Source organism: Leptopilina boulardi, unplaced genomic scaffold (genome assembly GCF_019393585.1).
Source record: "Leptopilina boulardi isolate dan_hultmark-lab unplaced genomic scaffold, ZJU_Lbou_2.1 LbouV2_38, whole genome shotgun sequence".
Classification (NCBI taxonomy): domain Eukaryota; kingdom Metazoa; phylum Arthropoda; class Insecta; order Hymenoptera; family Figitidae; genus Leptopilina; species Leptopilina boulardi.
Window position 1 is genome coordinate 898,050 of NW_026137951.1, and position 16,471 is coordinate 914,520.

General features: G+C 30.6%; 1 protein-coding gene across 4 annotated transcripts; it reads left to right on the plus strand.

The window, feature by feature from the left end:
* Positions 1–1,296: 1,296 nt before the first annotated feature.
* On the plus strand, positions 1,297–16,297 carry LOC127288142 (uncharacterized). 4 transcript variants are annotated; one of them, XM_051315432.1, is made up of 16 exons: positions 1,297–2,110; positions 3,353–3,906; positions 4,020–4,210; positions 4,364–4,444; positions 4,532–6,001; positions 6,094–6,351; positions 6,485–6,586; positions 7,134–7,238; positions 7,505–7,649; positions 7,728–10,360; positions 10,452–10,856; positions 10,957–11,151; positions 11,240–11,778; positions 12,045–12,288; positions 12,378–12,480; positions 12,572–16,297. In XM_051315432.1, exons 3-16 carry the CDS (start codon positions 4,106–4,108, stop codon positions 13,330–13,332), a joined length of 7,146 nt encoding a protein of 2,381 aa, XP_051171389.1. In that variant the 5' UTR covers positions 1,297–2,110; positions 3,353–3,906; positions 4,020–4,105; the 3' UTR covers positions 13,333–16,297. The 4 variants fall into 4 exon arrangements, with proteins under 4 accessions (XP_051171389.1, XP_051171390.1, XP_051171391.1 ...); XM_051315433.1 differs by having other exon boundaries at positions 6,094–6,342; XM_051315434.1 differs by lacking the exon at positions 7,134–7,238.
* Positions 16,298–16,471: the final 174 nt, after the last annotated feature.

A 16,471-nucleotide genomic window follows, 5' to 3' on the forward strand; every position in this document is an offset into this window, starting at 1 on the left:
TATATTTAAGATTTTTCATGTAAAACGGAAGTTAAATTACTACGTTTAAAAATTGTAAGACTCCGTAAGTATTTTAGCTCTTGGTGTTAAATTTCTTTTTACAAAAAAATTAAAAAGAAATTGGGAGATAGGTACTATTTTTTAAAAACTATAAATCTAAGTCGACAAAAGAAAAAAAAAATTTCTGCACTGGTTGCGGAGTGTAATTTTATTGCAAAATATCTTTGTTGTTTAAATAACATATATATATATTATTTATTTAAGTAAAATGATGTCAATATCTAGTTTTACTTTAAAAGTGTACATAATTTGTGATTTTCTATAAACATTATATTATATTTCCTGATTCTGCATTTTTAATATTTACATGTATAGGTTTTTGAATTATGTAAATTAAAAATTCATTTCTTTTTCTATTAAGATAAAAAAAAGGAAATATATACATAACTGTTACAAAAACAATTTTTTGTTACTTAAATTATAATATTATAAATGTATTTTTATGCACAAAATAAAAGTTTAAATAAAAAAAAAAAAATTGTTTCGTAATTTTTTTAAAATTGGAATCATTATTTTCAATTATATTAATTATTTTTTGTATTCTAATAACCACGTATATTATTTACGTTTTGTCTAATAATTGTTTCTAATTACAAAAAACGTTTTTAATAATAGCAATTAAAATATAATAACATTTTTAAAAGTTAATGTCTATTAATATTCAAACAAGGCGCGTTTTATGTCAACCAATAAAAACATAGAATTCCTGGTGACACGTCATCACGCTAATGCATTATTGGTCAATATTTTTAGCGCAAAATTTAAATTTTTGTTTATTTGCAATCAATATTTTTCCTTAATTAGCATAAATAAATTAACATTTATAATAGTGCCACTGGAATTTTAATTTTCTAAGAAATTGTTATGAATAATTTATTAAACTTGAAATTTTTACGAAAAAAAAAAAAAATGAAATGATATCAATTTATACAAAATTACTAATAACACTCTTTTTTGCAATTATATATATTTATTACCTCATTTCAATTTAAAGCAATATAATTGATAATTCCATTCAATGTTTTGAGACAAATATAGTATTGTTTCAAAATGTCCTTGAATTATTTGCTAAATGAAGTTCAAGGTAATAGTGTAATTAAATTAAAAACCCCTAAAAATCCGAATGACTTCGATAAAAATCTAACCCTTTTACTCTACTTTATACACCACTGATGCGAGCGCGCTCTACTTATAAACTTCTGGATTTTTATAGTAATTTTTCTCTAAGATATTGGCATTAAATGGTATCATTTGCAGCTTCATAAAAACATTTTACGACTCATAATTTATAAAAGAAAGTCTAATTTTCTAACTAAATGCCTTTAAAATCGTTTCAAGTTTTCGACTCAAATTATCCGCTATCCGTTTAATTGACATTTATGAAGTTAATGATTATTTTCCTACTTGGGACGGCTATTGAGAATCCTCTTTCGGGAATTTATGAGCTGTACTAATGGCAGCAATGACAAATACGTGATGGCCGTTGCCACCGATCAGAAAACGCGTACACTGGATTATCGTTCATACAGACCCTTTTACTGTTTACTGTAACAAATCTCAAAATACACGTGTCAAGTGTTTGTGATTCCTAAACTAAGGATAAAGTATTAAAAGACAAATGTGTTTCACGGGGTGAAAAGTGAGGATAAACTGCGTGAAGTGTCTGGACAACAAGGGTTGCTAAACCGCGTTCACGGAGGTAATATCGACGATTTTTGATCGAGACGCTAAGCTCATTTGGTTAAATGGCCTAAAATCTAGAGTGTCTAAGTGTCTCCTAATTGATTTCCAGGATTCCAATAGGCAGATATTCTGGCGAAAGCTCCTTTTTCTTTTGTTTACGCCTTGTCACTTGTGTTTTTGTTGTGTGCAGCCGCGCGCGGCTGTCTTAGTGTATGTGTAAGCACTGTAAATGTGAGCCTGTAAGTGTAAAGGTTTATGTGTATATGTGACTCATACAACGTACATTTTAAGGGCGCGCTCGAGCGCGCGTGAAACTTATAACCTCAAAATTTTCCAGCTTCCAGCTGTCTATCAGGCAAAAGCAAGCGTAAGTAAATTCTCTGTTTATTCTAATAATATATTAATGTATTTTTCAATTAAACTTGCTTACTTAAAAATCAACACGGGAAAAATTAGCTCAAAAATGCTTTGCGTAGCTTTCATTTCTCTCATCAATTTTTCGGCTTTTAAACGCCAAAGATTTTGTTTTTGACGATTTTACACCGATTAAGAATGTAAGCTGTTCATTAATCATTTTATAATATGAAAAACATTACATTGTTTACATTTGCTTTTGCATAAAATACTTCAATTGATAACGTTTATATTGCCACGCATTGTGATTCCAAAATAACAAATGCTAGATCTCTTTTTCTTGATGGCTGGTCCCTTTTTGATGTGAATTAAAGCTGAATAGTTGTAAGATGAGACGAAATAAAGTTGGATAGGTAACTTTGAGATTGATATTTTATTCGAGTTTTGTATAAAAATAATTGATAAATACTAGAGAATAAAGTTATTATAAATTAATATTTGTTAAATTGTATATAGTTTCAATGAAATGAATTTATGTAGTTTACTTTTATAATACCCGTCAGTAGTCGAATAGAAATTATTTATTCATATTTCCTAATTTAATTAATTTTTCGATAGTTTTCATAATTCTTTAATGTATGTACTCTTTAATGTATAGGTAATATTTTTGACTTACTTGTAAGCAGTGAATAAATTTATATCGATATTCGATTTTATTTTAATAAATAATATACCATTTCATATTTTAAATGTTTTTTTCACTAAATTTCAATTTAACAAATTGAAGTAAAAGTTAAAAGAAAGTTCAACAAATATTTTTTTATGTTAAAAGTCAAGCGAATTATAACATGGTAAAACGAATTCTAGTTAAATTAATTAATTTTAAATTAATTGAACATGTATATTAATTGCATCGTACTATAATTATTTATTGTTTTCATTGTTATTTGCTTTTGAATTTTTATGAAACTGTTATCTATTTTTATGTAAATTCAATGCTAAATATCTGAAAGTTTCATAACAAATCTATCGACCTAATTTTATCTTTTATCTCTAATACTATTTAAAGAAATTTCATTTATGAATGTTCAATGCATGTAAAATATAATAATCACTGATAAGAAATGCGCTAAATATATTACAAATTATAAATTAACTCTAAAAAAATGTTGAATGTTGAATAATATTAAATTATACAATTTATTGTAATTTATGTTGTCTGTGAAACTAATAGTGTTTTCTTCTTTTGTTACAGAAAGCCAGTCAACTGCAATTGTTGTTTATTATGTTTCAAGTTAATTTTTTCTGATTTAAAAGTTCAAACAATGCCAGCCAATTATTTTTGGCTCCTGGACTTGGGGTAAATTACAATCCAGGCAGAAACAATTCCCCAAAAGCATAATATTATGATGTAATTAAAGATTTACAACGAATAATTTAAATTTATTATAAATGGAACAAGTCTTTAAGCAAATGAACTTCAGAAAGAAATTAGAAAATGTTCGAAACTCAATTGTACATTTATTTTTTAACGGCTAATGCATTTGATGGAGGAAGACGTACGACATAATAAAATTTGATAACATGCGAGAGTGGTTAAAAATAATTAATAGCTGTGGACAACTCTCCAAGAAAATTATCAAAAAAAAAAAAAAATGTTATATTTATATAAATATATTATGAAATTTGTGTGAAATCAGAAATTACATGCATGTCAGGATCAGGCGACGTTGGTCGAAAACGCGTTGAATGGCGTCGCAACGCGAATATCAATTTGTCAATTACATTAATATCCAATCTCGTTTTAAGGTAAAGTACGTTTTTAAAAAATTGTTTTATTTTTTTGCTCATATTGATTACATAAACGATAATATATGTGTTAATATTTTTGTCTAATCAATAGAATTTTGATAATTTTACAGATTTAAACTCGTGCCAATTTGGATATAATAAGGAGAAGAAAAAAGGTGGCCCAACGCTGCCCATAGTTGCGAGGTGCTGCGTGGGCATGCAGCAGCCTCAGTCACGCCCTCTTCTCGGGGACTCTGTATCCTCTACAACATCCCCAAATACACGTCGGAATAACCCGGTTGCAGTCCTCACACAACAGCAGGTAAATTTCTCTTTTATTATTCTCTTATTGAATAAACCTCTGAGGAGAAAGTCTCACAAATAAAGTTCTCTAAAAGTGGTTTAATTTTTTTTTTTTTTTTGTTTAAATTAATTAAAGTAAAAAGAAATATACATTTATCTTATTATTCTTTAGCTTCAACAATTACAACAGCTTCAAACTCACAATTCCACAGCTCAAGCAGTAGCGTTTACTTTGCAACAGCCCTCAAATAACGTGAGTAAATTTATTCCAAGAAGTGAATTTAAACATTGTAAATGAAGATTTAAAAATATATTGAAATTGTTTAAAATTCTTTTATAGAATCAGGAGCAGCCAAATGGAACAACAAGTGGAAGTCACATAGTTTACTTAAACCAACTGAATCAATTAAATCAGAGTCCCATCAATTCATCTGGGACTGGTATGGGCCTATCCCCGGCCACCCCCACATTTGGGGTGGGCCTTAATATGGGACTGCCGCTATCGTTATTAAATACCAGCCTTACATCGCTTACTTCGAATGTAATCACAACTTCGAATCCTTTGCTCAATCTAAGTCTCCCCAGTTTAAATTCAGGCCTAACGGCAATTAATCCTAGTATAAATCCTTTAAACGCTCTAAATTCTAATCTTAACGCGAACTTACCACCGGACAGTATTACCAATGGAATATCAAGTTTAGGCCAGGAATTGAATGGAATAAATACTGGTTTGAGTCGTCTTAGCGCATTAAATTCCACGAGTCTCAATCCAGGTGTATCGAGTGTCAATCCAAATTTGACGAATTTAAGTCAAACATTAAATCAAAATCTTGCCACTCTTAATGCAAATTTAAGCGGTACAAATTCTGCTGCATCTAACTTAAATACTCTCAACACTAATTTAAATGCAAACTTAACAACAGGAAGTTTAAATCAAGGGACAAATCGTTCCATAAGCGCTTTAACATCAGGTCTCACTTCCAATAATTTCAGTACCGCTTCACAATTTCCATTTCAAACAATACAAAGTATCCAAAGTATCGCGCCACATATTGTTGGTTCAAATATTGCTTCCGTACCAAGTTCAGCCATATCACAACACCAAAGCACAAATATTACCAGCTCACAAATATCGACTGGTGCGACATCAAGTTGTAGTACATTCACAAGTACATGCAGTGGACCAATTCTTGCCACAACAACAAATACAAATCATGGCTCGAATGTAACACATCCAATAAATGTTGCGCAATTTGGAATTATGACATCAAATCTTTCCAGTGTTGTGACATCGCACATGACATCAAATGAATCCAATCATGCCACAGCACATCCTGGTGGATTTCAAAGGCAATTCTCACATATACCAAGTTCACCGTCTTTAAATTCAACAGCAACATTGACAGCTGGCAATCCAACGACAAATACAATCATTCCAAATATCAAATCAATGCAAAATCAAAATACCGGCTCACCTGGAAGTCCATTTTCGATACCAATGAAAAGTCCAGCGTCTAATATTGCACCACCAACACCGAGTCCTAGTCCAAATCGACTTTTACTCAGGAGTCCGGCCTCAAATTCAATGCAAAGCAATAGAAACAGTCCAAGTCCAGTGTCATCGTCAACGCCGAATAATTCATTTGGAATGCAACTTCACAGTCCAATGCAGAGTCCAATTAGTCAAATTCAAAGTCCTGCGCCTAGTCCTTATCCAAATTCCAAGAGTCCTCATCATCTTGGAGGTGGAGGTGGAGGTTCACTCAGTAATAGAAGTCCTGCGCCTGGTAGCAGTCCTGGTCCACCTGTGGTAAGATAATCGTCAATTTTTGAAATTTTTTTAAATTAGAATTTTAAAATATTTTGCATTTTTTTTAAAAAAAAATGTTTTCTTTTGTTTAGGTTAGACCAAATACGCCAATAATTCAACAAGGTATGCAAGTTTTACAAATTATACATGGAACTCCACAAGGATATCAATCGGCACCAGCTCAACTTGTAACGAGGACTCACCTTTTTGGCAATCAGCAAATTCAAATTGCTACTGCAAAACCGGCGAAACAACCGCCGCAAATATTGCCAAAGCCACCTCATCAACAAGCTGGCGTTTCACAGCAAAAGCAACGTGTTACAACAACAATTACAAATCAAGTGAGCCAAGTATGTTTACAAATAATAATGTGCATTTTGTCAAGATTAAAAGTAATCTTTAGAAACACTTATTGTTTCTTGGGTCTAATTTTTCTTTTTATTTATTTAACAGTCTTATAAAAATTTGTATTTTTTATCAAAGGTAACGCAACAGTCGCAGCCTCAGATTGTATTAGCTGGTCCACAACAAAATCCTGGTACTGCAACAATGATTCCCACTGCACAAGGTCTTCTTTTAAACCAGGTCTTTATTTTTTCTCTTTTAATATAATTATTTAACGCTTACAACAAATCATCGAGCTTTCATTCTCATAATACGCTTCTCTTCATTTTTCAATGGCTGGCTTTTATTTCTTTTTCTAACATTATTGAAAGTTATTGGTTTCATTCTTATCAGAAAATTTATTTTTAGTCCACGATTATCGACAAAATTTTATTAGAATCTTCAAACGTCAAGTTCAATTATATGTTTTCTTTTTACCTTTCAAAACTAAAATAGAAATTTCATGTCACTTTATTCCTTCAAATTAAATATATATTTTTTAATAATCTAGTGTAAAATTTAATATAATTGTTTTTATTTATTATAATAAAAATATTTGTTATGTAAGTAATTTAAATTTTGTTAAATATTCAATGTTAATATTATTATTTTTTTTAAAGAATTGCACAAATTCGCTCTGTTAATCTTTTTCTTTGCATTAAAAACGAAATGACTGAGAGGTGTTAAGCTCGAAAAATTGTCGAGAGAACCTCTTAATCGTTTTTTTTTCACTGGGTTTGGTACTTAGGTCCTGCCATCGACTGGACCAGTAATCGTTCAACAACAACCGGGTGGCGTTCAACTGATTCTTCGAGCACCAGCAACTTCTCAACAACAAACGCATACTGCACAGGTGACGGTTTCACCCATTCGCACACTATCATTTTTATCACTTTTCAAAAACTCACTGTGGGAAGCAAATGGCAAACAATTGTTTTCATGAAACCCATCAATTTTGTAAATTATCACCCACGTCATGTTTTTTTTTTTTTAATTTTGACATTCATTCAAGTTTAGATTTAATTAATAATTTTATTAATAAATATATACGTTCTTTTTTTCTTTCTTTTAATTTTTAAAATTCAATCAAACTTTCTAAAATAAATATAAACGTTACAGTTAACGCAACAACAATTGGTGCGAGTTGTTACTGCACAAGGTATGCAGTTACAAGGACTTGCTCCAACTTTCTTCGCTGTACCAAACGGTTTTACTTCACCGAGTCCTCCAGTTCTAAGACACACACCTTCTAGTCCTGCACCAGGTAAATGTCGCGAAATTATTCTACTGATTTTCAATCATCAACGAAACTTGATAAAATAAAACTTTTTTTCAATTTCAGATTGTATTAATTTTGCAGCAAATTCTGGCAATAATAATTCAATAGTAATTCAAAATGCGATGGTGCAGAATCCACAACCGCAATTAACGCAAGCAACCACTGCGAGTAATACGGCTAACGTTCAAAATGCCCAGACGATAATTGATCAGAGTTTATTACCGCCTCCAAAGAAGAAAGCCAAGAAGAAAAAGAGACCGAGAAAAAAGGATGACGAACCAACAAAATTGGATTTGGCAAGCATAATAAAAATATCGGGCATCAATGATGATGATGATATTTTCGAAAATGATCTCATTAACGAATCGGAACAATTAGCGCCTCATATACAAACAGAAACAAATCCCATTGTTCCGATCACGTCTTCTCAAAATGTGATACACGTACCTGCAACGAATATGTCCCAACCATCGCAACATACTGACAATCTTAATAGTCCCCTGATAGCGCAACTACAAATGCCCGTACAAAATACCATCTCCGGACAATTACGATTAGCAGTCGGTGAAGATGGAAGAGTCGTTCTTCATCATACACCAGAACCAAATCAACCCGAAATTGATCAAGCAACAGCCCAAGCCTTAATTCGATCGTTAACTCAAGGCGGTGGTCAAAATTCACAATTCATCTCCCAAATTCTTGGTCAGACTCATGTTGTTCAAACGGTTCCACAAACAACTCCCAGTCCAACGCCAAGTAGACAAAAATGCTCTCAATCACCAGCTCTCGGCGCAATGCAACCAAATCGAATCACAAGTCCACCAGCAACTCAAAATATAATCACAACTGCACAATTCGTTCGTGTAAATTCCACGCCCAGTAATATTCAATCAACAACTCCAAGTCCGACAATCACTTCGCCAAATTGTTCACAATCCACAAATCTTCATTCACATTCAACATCTCAACCAACTACAACAACTGCAACTAAAGCAGTCACCGGTTCGTCTGTTCAATTCTGCAAAAACACAGTTCAATCTGCCAATAGTGAAGCAAAAACAACTCCCACCACAAAAGTATCAACCATTAAATCACCAGCTCATCAAACTGTTCTCAATCAGAATGTTCAACATGTAAAATGTAGTCAGGTGAGAATTCGTAACACATGTGTCGCAACATCACCACGTCAAAATCACGTTAAAGTCACACAACAAAATATTCAAACTCAAAAAACACTTCAATGTGGCACATCAGTTCAACGACTTGTCAAAAACAGTCAAAATGTCCAACAAATCAACATTCAAGAGGAACAACAATCACAAAATTCGCCACATCATCAAAATGTCACACAACAAATTGCCGCCGCAACACACACAGTTCAAACACAAAATGTTCAACATATTTTCGAACAAAATATCAATCAATCACAAAATTCCACCGAAGGTATGCAAATTGATTCAGTGAATGTAATGCAAAAGAACGCAAGATCTATTCAACAACAAGCAATCAACGTTCTACAACAAGATCTCAGTTGTATTCAAAATGTTGATCAAAATCTACAATTTGATATACATCAAGGACAAAATGTAATTCAAGGACAAAATTTAATTCACGGCCAAAGTGTCATTCAAGGTCATAATTTAATCCAAGGTCCAAGTGTCATTCAAGGTCAAAGTGTAATTCAAGGACAAAATGTCATTCAAGCACAGAATTTAGTTCAAGCCCCAAATTTAGTTCAAAGTCAAAATGTAATTCAAACTCCAAATTTAATTCAAGGACAAAATATAATTCATGGTCCGAATTTAGTTCAAGGACATAATGTAATTCAAAGTGGTCAAAATTTGATACAAGGACAAAATGTAATTCAAAGTCAGAATATACTTCAAAATCACGTTATACATCAGAATCAAAATCAAAATATAAATCAAAATATTCATCAGACACAAAACATTCATCAAAATCAGAGTGGACAAAATAATCAGCGCAAAAAATCGAGTACCCCAGTTAATATACAACAATTTGAGAATCAACAACAACAACAACAACAACAACATCATCATCATAATCTCCAACAGCAAAATATTTTAATTTCAAACAATGGCGCAAATCAACAGGAACAAAAGCATGATCCATTAATTTCGGCAAATACATCAAATGTCATAAATAATGCGCCAAAAATAAGTCCCGAGATTCTGAGTGCCTTGAGTAATCTTAATCCTAATGATCAATTACTTATTGCAAATGCAAATGGACAAATGCAAGTGATAAGTCAACAATTGTTTCAACAATTTTTGTCAGGACAATTGCATGCAACACAAACGCAAAATCAGAATCAAAATCAAAATCCAACGCAAAAAATTGTTATCGGCGAACCTGATGCGAGCAATCAGAATCTACAGGGATTACAAATTAATACGCCAACGAGTCAAATTATTGTTAATAGTTCTGGTGGTGCGCCAACTATTCAAAATAATATACAAAATATTGTTGTACAAGCTGCACCATCGCAAATGCCACATCAAATACAAATTCAAAATTCTGGTTTTCCAAGTCAATTTCTCGATAATTTGAATCAACAACAAATTCGAAATTTGGGCAATAATCAACAATCGAATCCAAGTCCAGCACCGAAGAAAGCTAAAGTCGTTAAGAGAGCAAAAGTTGTTACTTTAACGCAAAGCACCGCTAATGCGCAGGTAAGCTATTATTTTCCAAATTTCTTAAATTTAATTCAATTTTAATATTTAAAAAATTATTAAATCATTAAAAAATATTTATTTTCATCAGGCAACAAAACTTGTGAATGCTACGAAACCGACAATAGTTACTGCAACCTCAGTACAACAAAAATTGGAGAATACCACAAAACCAATTGGTTTCACATCTCCAATTGCTGATCAGATTAAAAGTGAAAATGTTCAAGTTACAGTTAATGGTCCATCTCAAAGTCCAATGCCACCATCATCATCAACATCAACGAATAATCAAGTTGTACAGAGATTTCAAACTATTCAATTACCAGCACAAAAGCAACAAATGCTCAAAACAATACAAGCGCAAATACAAACAATATTGGCACGTAAAACAAATTCACAATCCGAGCAAATGGTTCTTTCGAAACTTTATCAAGAGCAAGCAAAAATTTTGGCCAGTGGAAAAATTATTAGCAGTTCACCTCATCCTGTTAGCTGCGTAAGTATTTTTTTTTCACAGAATTAGAAGAATATTTTTCAATAACAATTTTTATATTTTCTCATGTTTATGAAATAAAATTTTAATTTCTTTCATTCAGGAATCTGAGGTAACAAACATTACATTCTCTGCATGTTCACTTGCCCAAAGTACTTGCAAAAATCAAACTTCAACTGTTCAGACGCAAACACCTGCTGCAACAACAACCACGACGACAAATTCCGATGTCAATTTCAAATTTCAACCTTTGCAAAAAGTTGCAAGAATGTCGAGTGATAATTTGGGAGACTGCATGGTAAGTTTTCTTTTTTCATTTATTTAAATATTAATGATTACAAATATTGTCGAAACAATGAAATTCTATTATCAATTTTTTTTTTTAGCAATTTATGCAAACACAGCAAATTGGGCCTAGTATTCCACCATCGAGCGTTCATCAAGTTGTACACAATAAACATCAGAAATGTTACCAAAGTCATGATAATAATCAAACATTAAGTCCGTCCACAATGACAGAGCAAAGTTTATCGTCATCAAATAGATCGACGAATTTAATGCAAAGCAATACATCGCAACTTTTATCACAAACACAAAATCAACAATCAACACAATGTCAAACTGATCCATTGGATGTCAAACCAAACATTCAAATACCAAGTCCAGTGAAACAAGAATTACCTCCACCAAATCAAGTGCAGGTACAAAATGGTTCAACCTCATGTCAAGTAACATCACCAAGAATTGTTGCAAGAATTGCGCCAACAAGTATTCCAAGTTCTGTATTACCAGTAATAAGTGGTAACAATGTTAAACAAATGACAACTCCTGGTAATACTTCAAATACTCTCAATTGTCCAAGGCAAGGCATTAAGAGACCATCGTCAAGCCCTATTTGTAGGCCTAATAACAACCATTGTGAACTGTAAGTAAAATATTTATTTCTTTTTAAACTAAAAAATTCATTTTTAAAATTTCTAATCGAGTAAACAATATTAAAATCGGAAACATCTTTATTGATTTTTAAGACAAAAAATATTATCATCTTTTTAATTTTTTTAAAAAATATTTTAAGTTTTTAATTTTAACAAAATTTGTGAAAATATTTTATTAGTACATATAATCTTTTGAATGAAGATCTTAATTTTGGGAAAATCTAAAAAACTAACTGGGAATAATTTTAATTTATAGAATGGAGCAACAATTGAAAATGGATCAAGGTGGCGCAGCGAATCCTGATGTTAACACTCCATTTGCGTGTAAAAGAGACGCATGTAAAAGATTAGTGAGATATCATTGTTTCAATGATCAGGTACTAAGTCCAAAAGATTTGGCAAAGGCTGATGAGATTTTTGAAGAAACTGCTAAACACTTACTCAGCAAATTTAATTCTATGATGAATAAATACACTTATCTTCTCCTTATGGAAAGTATGGTAAGTAATGGTCAATAATATTTAATAAATATTCAATAATATAACAATTAAAATAAATTAATAATAATCGTGTATTATTTCCCTTGTAGCGTGAAGTGAGGACTTCGGAATTAATGATGATCGATCGATCTTTTGTTGCCGAGGAGCAAAATATGTTAAATAGGTTACGTGATCAAGAAGCAAAAGTCAGTGGTGAGTAAAATAAGTTATTAATATTCTTTAATAATAATAAATAATAATAGTCGAAATATAAAAATAATTTTTTATTTTTTTTTTTTTGTAGAAGAATTTAAGAAAGAAGAAAAACTTTTGGTACCAAAAGTCGAAGCCGATATGAGTGATGTGGATAATTTAATTCCAACATTAGGTGGTGCATCGGTGAAATTAGAACTCGAAGACGATTTTCCCGATGTTGATGGTCAAACGAAAGGTCCTCCATTAAAACCCTCGAATTGTACAACAGCCGATTATGATGAATGGCTGGAAATACAAAAGGAGCTTGGTGTTTATACGCCAACAACCACGGAATCATCAAAATATAAAAACAATAATTTAGTTGGTAATATAACAGTGACTGCACATTTAAGGCCGAAAGTTGAAAGAACGCGAGCAAATGGTGAATTTCGTGCAAGTGAAACAAGTGTTGTTGCGAGTGGTTCTTCAAATGTTCAAGTGAGTACATCAAAAGGGAACTTTGAAAATAGTGGAAATATCACATCATCATCATCATCATCATCCAAACGCTTAAGTAGTGCCACCGAATTGGAACGTGATCTTTTAGAGGATACAGAAAGTCTTGATGGACTTGCACTTTATTCACAATCACAATGTCCAGGCTCACTTGATATTTCTGGTGAATCGGGTAATGCAAATGACAATGATGACATTACCGCCCAAGTTCAATCGGCCATAGACAGCATTCTTAATCTTAAGAAAAATCCTTCAACGGCAGCACCAGGAAGCGCAAATCCAGCGCCTCAACAAACATCCGAATCGAAGGATGCGATGCTTGATCAAGCCGTTCGTAGCATCTTAGGCTCGTGACCCTCCTTCAATAAAGTTTGTTAAGAGTTAAAGGACACTCAAATAGCGAAATAATCATTAAGCTGCGAATCTCTGATCTATCTCTAACTTTCTCTTTCTCTGAACTCCAGATTTCTTTTTTTCTGAACCATAAAACTCTTAGTAAATTACAAATTTGCCAAGAGATGTAAAAGTTTCTTTTTAAAGGAAAAAAAAAAAAACTTTAAAAAGTTTTAATTGTGTTCAGTTTATGAACTTAAAACGAATTATCTGTCACTGGATCACATTGATCCTTCGTTCATGGGAATTTTTTTTTTTTTTTTCATTAGATTTAGAGAATGGTGTTCAATGAATTTATATAATACGCCAAGCATATCATAATATGGTCGCGGTTACCAAAACTTTTATGCATTCAAGTTCGATCCACGATAGTAAGATAATCCAGTGTTTAAGGATCGTAATTTATTTGGTAGTTTTATTTTAGATAATATTTAACTTAAAAACGATAATTTAATTCAAAAGATAAGTTAAAAGAAAATTATTTAATTCGACAATTATTTAATTTAAAAAAAAGAAAGAATTTACTTCAAAAGTAATTTAATTTGTGACGTAATTTATTTTCCAATATTATTTAATTAAAAATAGGATTTTTTTTATGTTAGTTATTTTTTTTTCTTTCGTTTGTATATTTTGTTTCAATCCTGAAAGATAATGTAATGAATTTTATTTTTCAGGGATAGTTTTTTTTTTTTTTTTAGTAATGTGAAAATGAAATATTAGAAATATTTAACATCTCATTGTAACAAAAGTACAAATTGTACAAAATATTTTTAACAATTAAAATATCTTAATTCATTGACGAAGAGAACGCGAACTGTTAAATTTTGAATTGACGCTTTTATTTATATTTTAAAATAAAAAAAAAAAAAAACGATTCGCGTACTTTTTTGAAAGAAAAGAACTTTGCATCTCTAAGGCGAAATTGTGATTTTTCGCGAGAGTTGATAGATGGATGGCGAAATAATTTCGCTGAGATAATTCGAATATATTTTTTTTTTACGCAATTGCATACATTTCTCTTTAAGGATGTTTGATTTGTTAATCTTAAATTAAATGATGGTTTACAAAAAAATATTAAGAAAATACTAATTGTAAACAGAATTCAGTAACTGTAATAAATTTAGTTTGACTACTTTTATAAAAATGTTCTTTACTTTTAGTTAAATTTTAATGATTTAAACATCCTTATTAAGTAAATGTAGTGAAGCCATTATTATTTTAAAAGAGGAATTGCAACTATCAAGTATGCGAAGATGAGTAGTAAGCAAGGACTATAAAAAGATTTTTTTTTTAAATAAAAAGAATTTCATAATGGCAAACTATAACAAATATAAAGTTTTAATGTAAAAAAAATAAATTGTAGTATTTGTTAATTTTGCTTACTGCTAATCTCTTTTATTTACAAAAATGTGGCGTATATATATACAAACCAGCCATAATAATTTCGGCAGCTGTAAATGTGATTACGTAGCTGGTAACAGGCTCAGATATTTTAATCTACAAGTTTGTAATGTAATTTTGTAAAAAGAATCTATTTAAAATGAATCTTTCCAATTAAAAGTTTATAAGTAGTACGTAAACAGTGATGATGCGAATTTTAAGAATACTTAAAGAAAAAAAAAACAGAAAATGGGTTGGTAAATTGTACATATGTTTTTAATGTGTATTATTATTACTATATTAATATTATTTTAATTTTAATATAAAATATTGTTATTGAGATTCGCTCTCCGAATCATTAGAACTATTATCGACACTACCTGTACATTCTTTTTATCTTGTCGATTTTGGTGACTCGTGCTACAAAAAAAAAAAAACATAAGAAAAGAAACTAGAATTGTAGTCACTTTGCTGAATTGGTAAATGTAGACGGAAACTTTATCAGACAAAACTAGTCGCTAAACACGACTCATTCCGTTATTATAATTATATTGTAATGTGAACGCTGTTTGAATTGAAACTGAAAATCAAATTGAATTTTATAACAAAAAAAAAAAAAAAAGTAGAATCTAGTTTTCAAATGGTTTCAATGTCGCTTTAAAATACACAAGCGTGACAGTGAAATATGCACATTGCGTTTGAGAAAAGGATTTTTTTCTCGCTACCATTGTCTTTCTTTTGTTAACTAATGTGCGTATTAAAAACATTATTTATCATTTTTCTATGTACAAAAAAAAAGAAACTAAATTGTTTCAAATTTTTACGGAAACGTAAAAAAGAAATTCTTTTCAAATTCATTTTTTTTAAATCTTTTTTTTATTTCTTCTAAACGAGGTTTTGAATTTATTTGAATGAAATTCATACTTTTTCTTTTCTTTAATCGTATCTATAATTGACGATTAAATGGCTGTTAATTTTTTTTCTTCGGAATATAAGAATATTTGTACAGTAAGTTATTATAAATATTTAAAACGACTTTTAATATAATGCGCATTGTAGTGTGATTTACAACGACAGCATTTTTGCTCAAAAAAATAAAAAAAATGTAGTTTAAATTAATACTTTTTTCGTTTGCCTTTTTTTTTTGTTGAAAAAATCTAAGGGGAAAAAACTTTTTCTTTTCCAAATCCTTTCTTCAAACGCTTGTGTATGTAAAAAAAAAAACACGAGCACAAATTTTACATTCTCGCGCACACATTCTCGTTGAGCCTCAGAGTGTACAGATTGTACAAAGGGAAAAAAAAAAAAAAGTTTTGGTAAAAGCTATTCAAGACTGACATATATACTGATAATGGATGCAAAATATTTGATGTAATAAATTAAAACGAGTAATGTTCATTTGTACATAATATTTAATTATACTCTTGATGGCAAAAGTGACTTAATTTTTACAAACTTTAATAATTACACACACCAGAGCTGTCCATCTGATGCTGCCAGTCTTGGCGAATGTAATAATAAAGGCAATGATTGTATATGAATAATATTTACAGTATTTCATTGAAAAAAAAAAAAAACAAAAAAAAATTCCCAAAATATCCAAAATAAATTTGTTTTAAAAAAATTTTATTGTAGCATGAAAGTGTTAACATTAAGAACTGTATTGGTTTTCAGATGGACAGTTCTCTTATGTTATACTTTTTTTAGCTACATTTATTCA

Coding starts and splice junctions, on each gene's coding strand:
- LOC127288142 (XM_051315432.1), top strand. CDS start 4,106: ATGCAGCAGCCTCAGTCACGCCCTCTTCTCGGGGACTCTGTATCCTCT. Junction 7,239..7,504: donor AACAAACGCATACTGCACAG/GTGACGGTTTCA, acceptor TAAACGTTACAG/TTAACGCAACAACAATTGGT. Junction 12,289..12,377: donor TTCTCCTTATGGAAAGTATG/GTAAGTAATGGT, acceptor TTTCCCTTGTAG/CGTGAAGTGAGGACTTCGGA.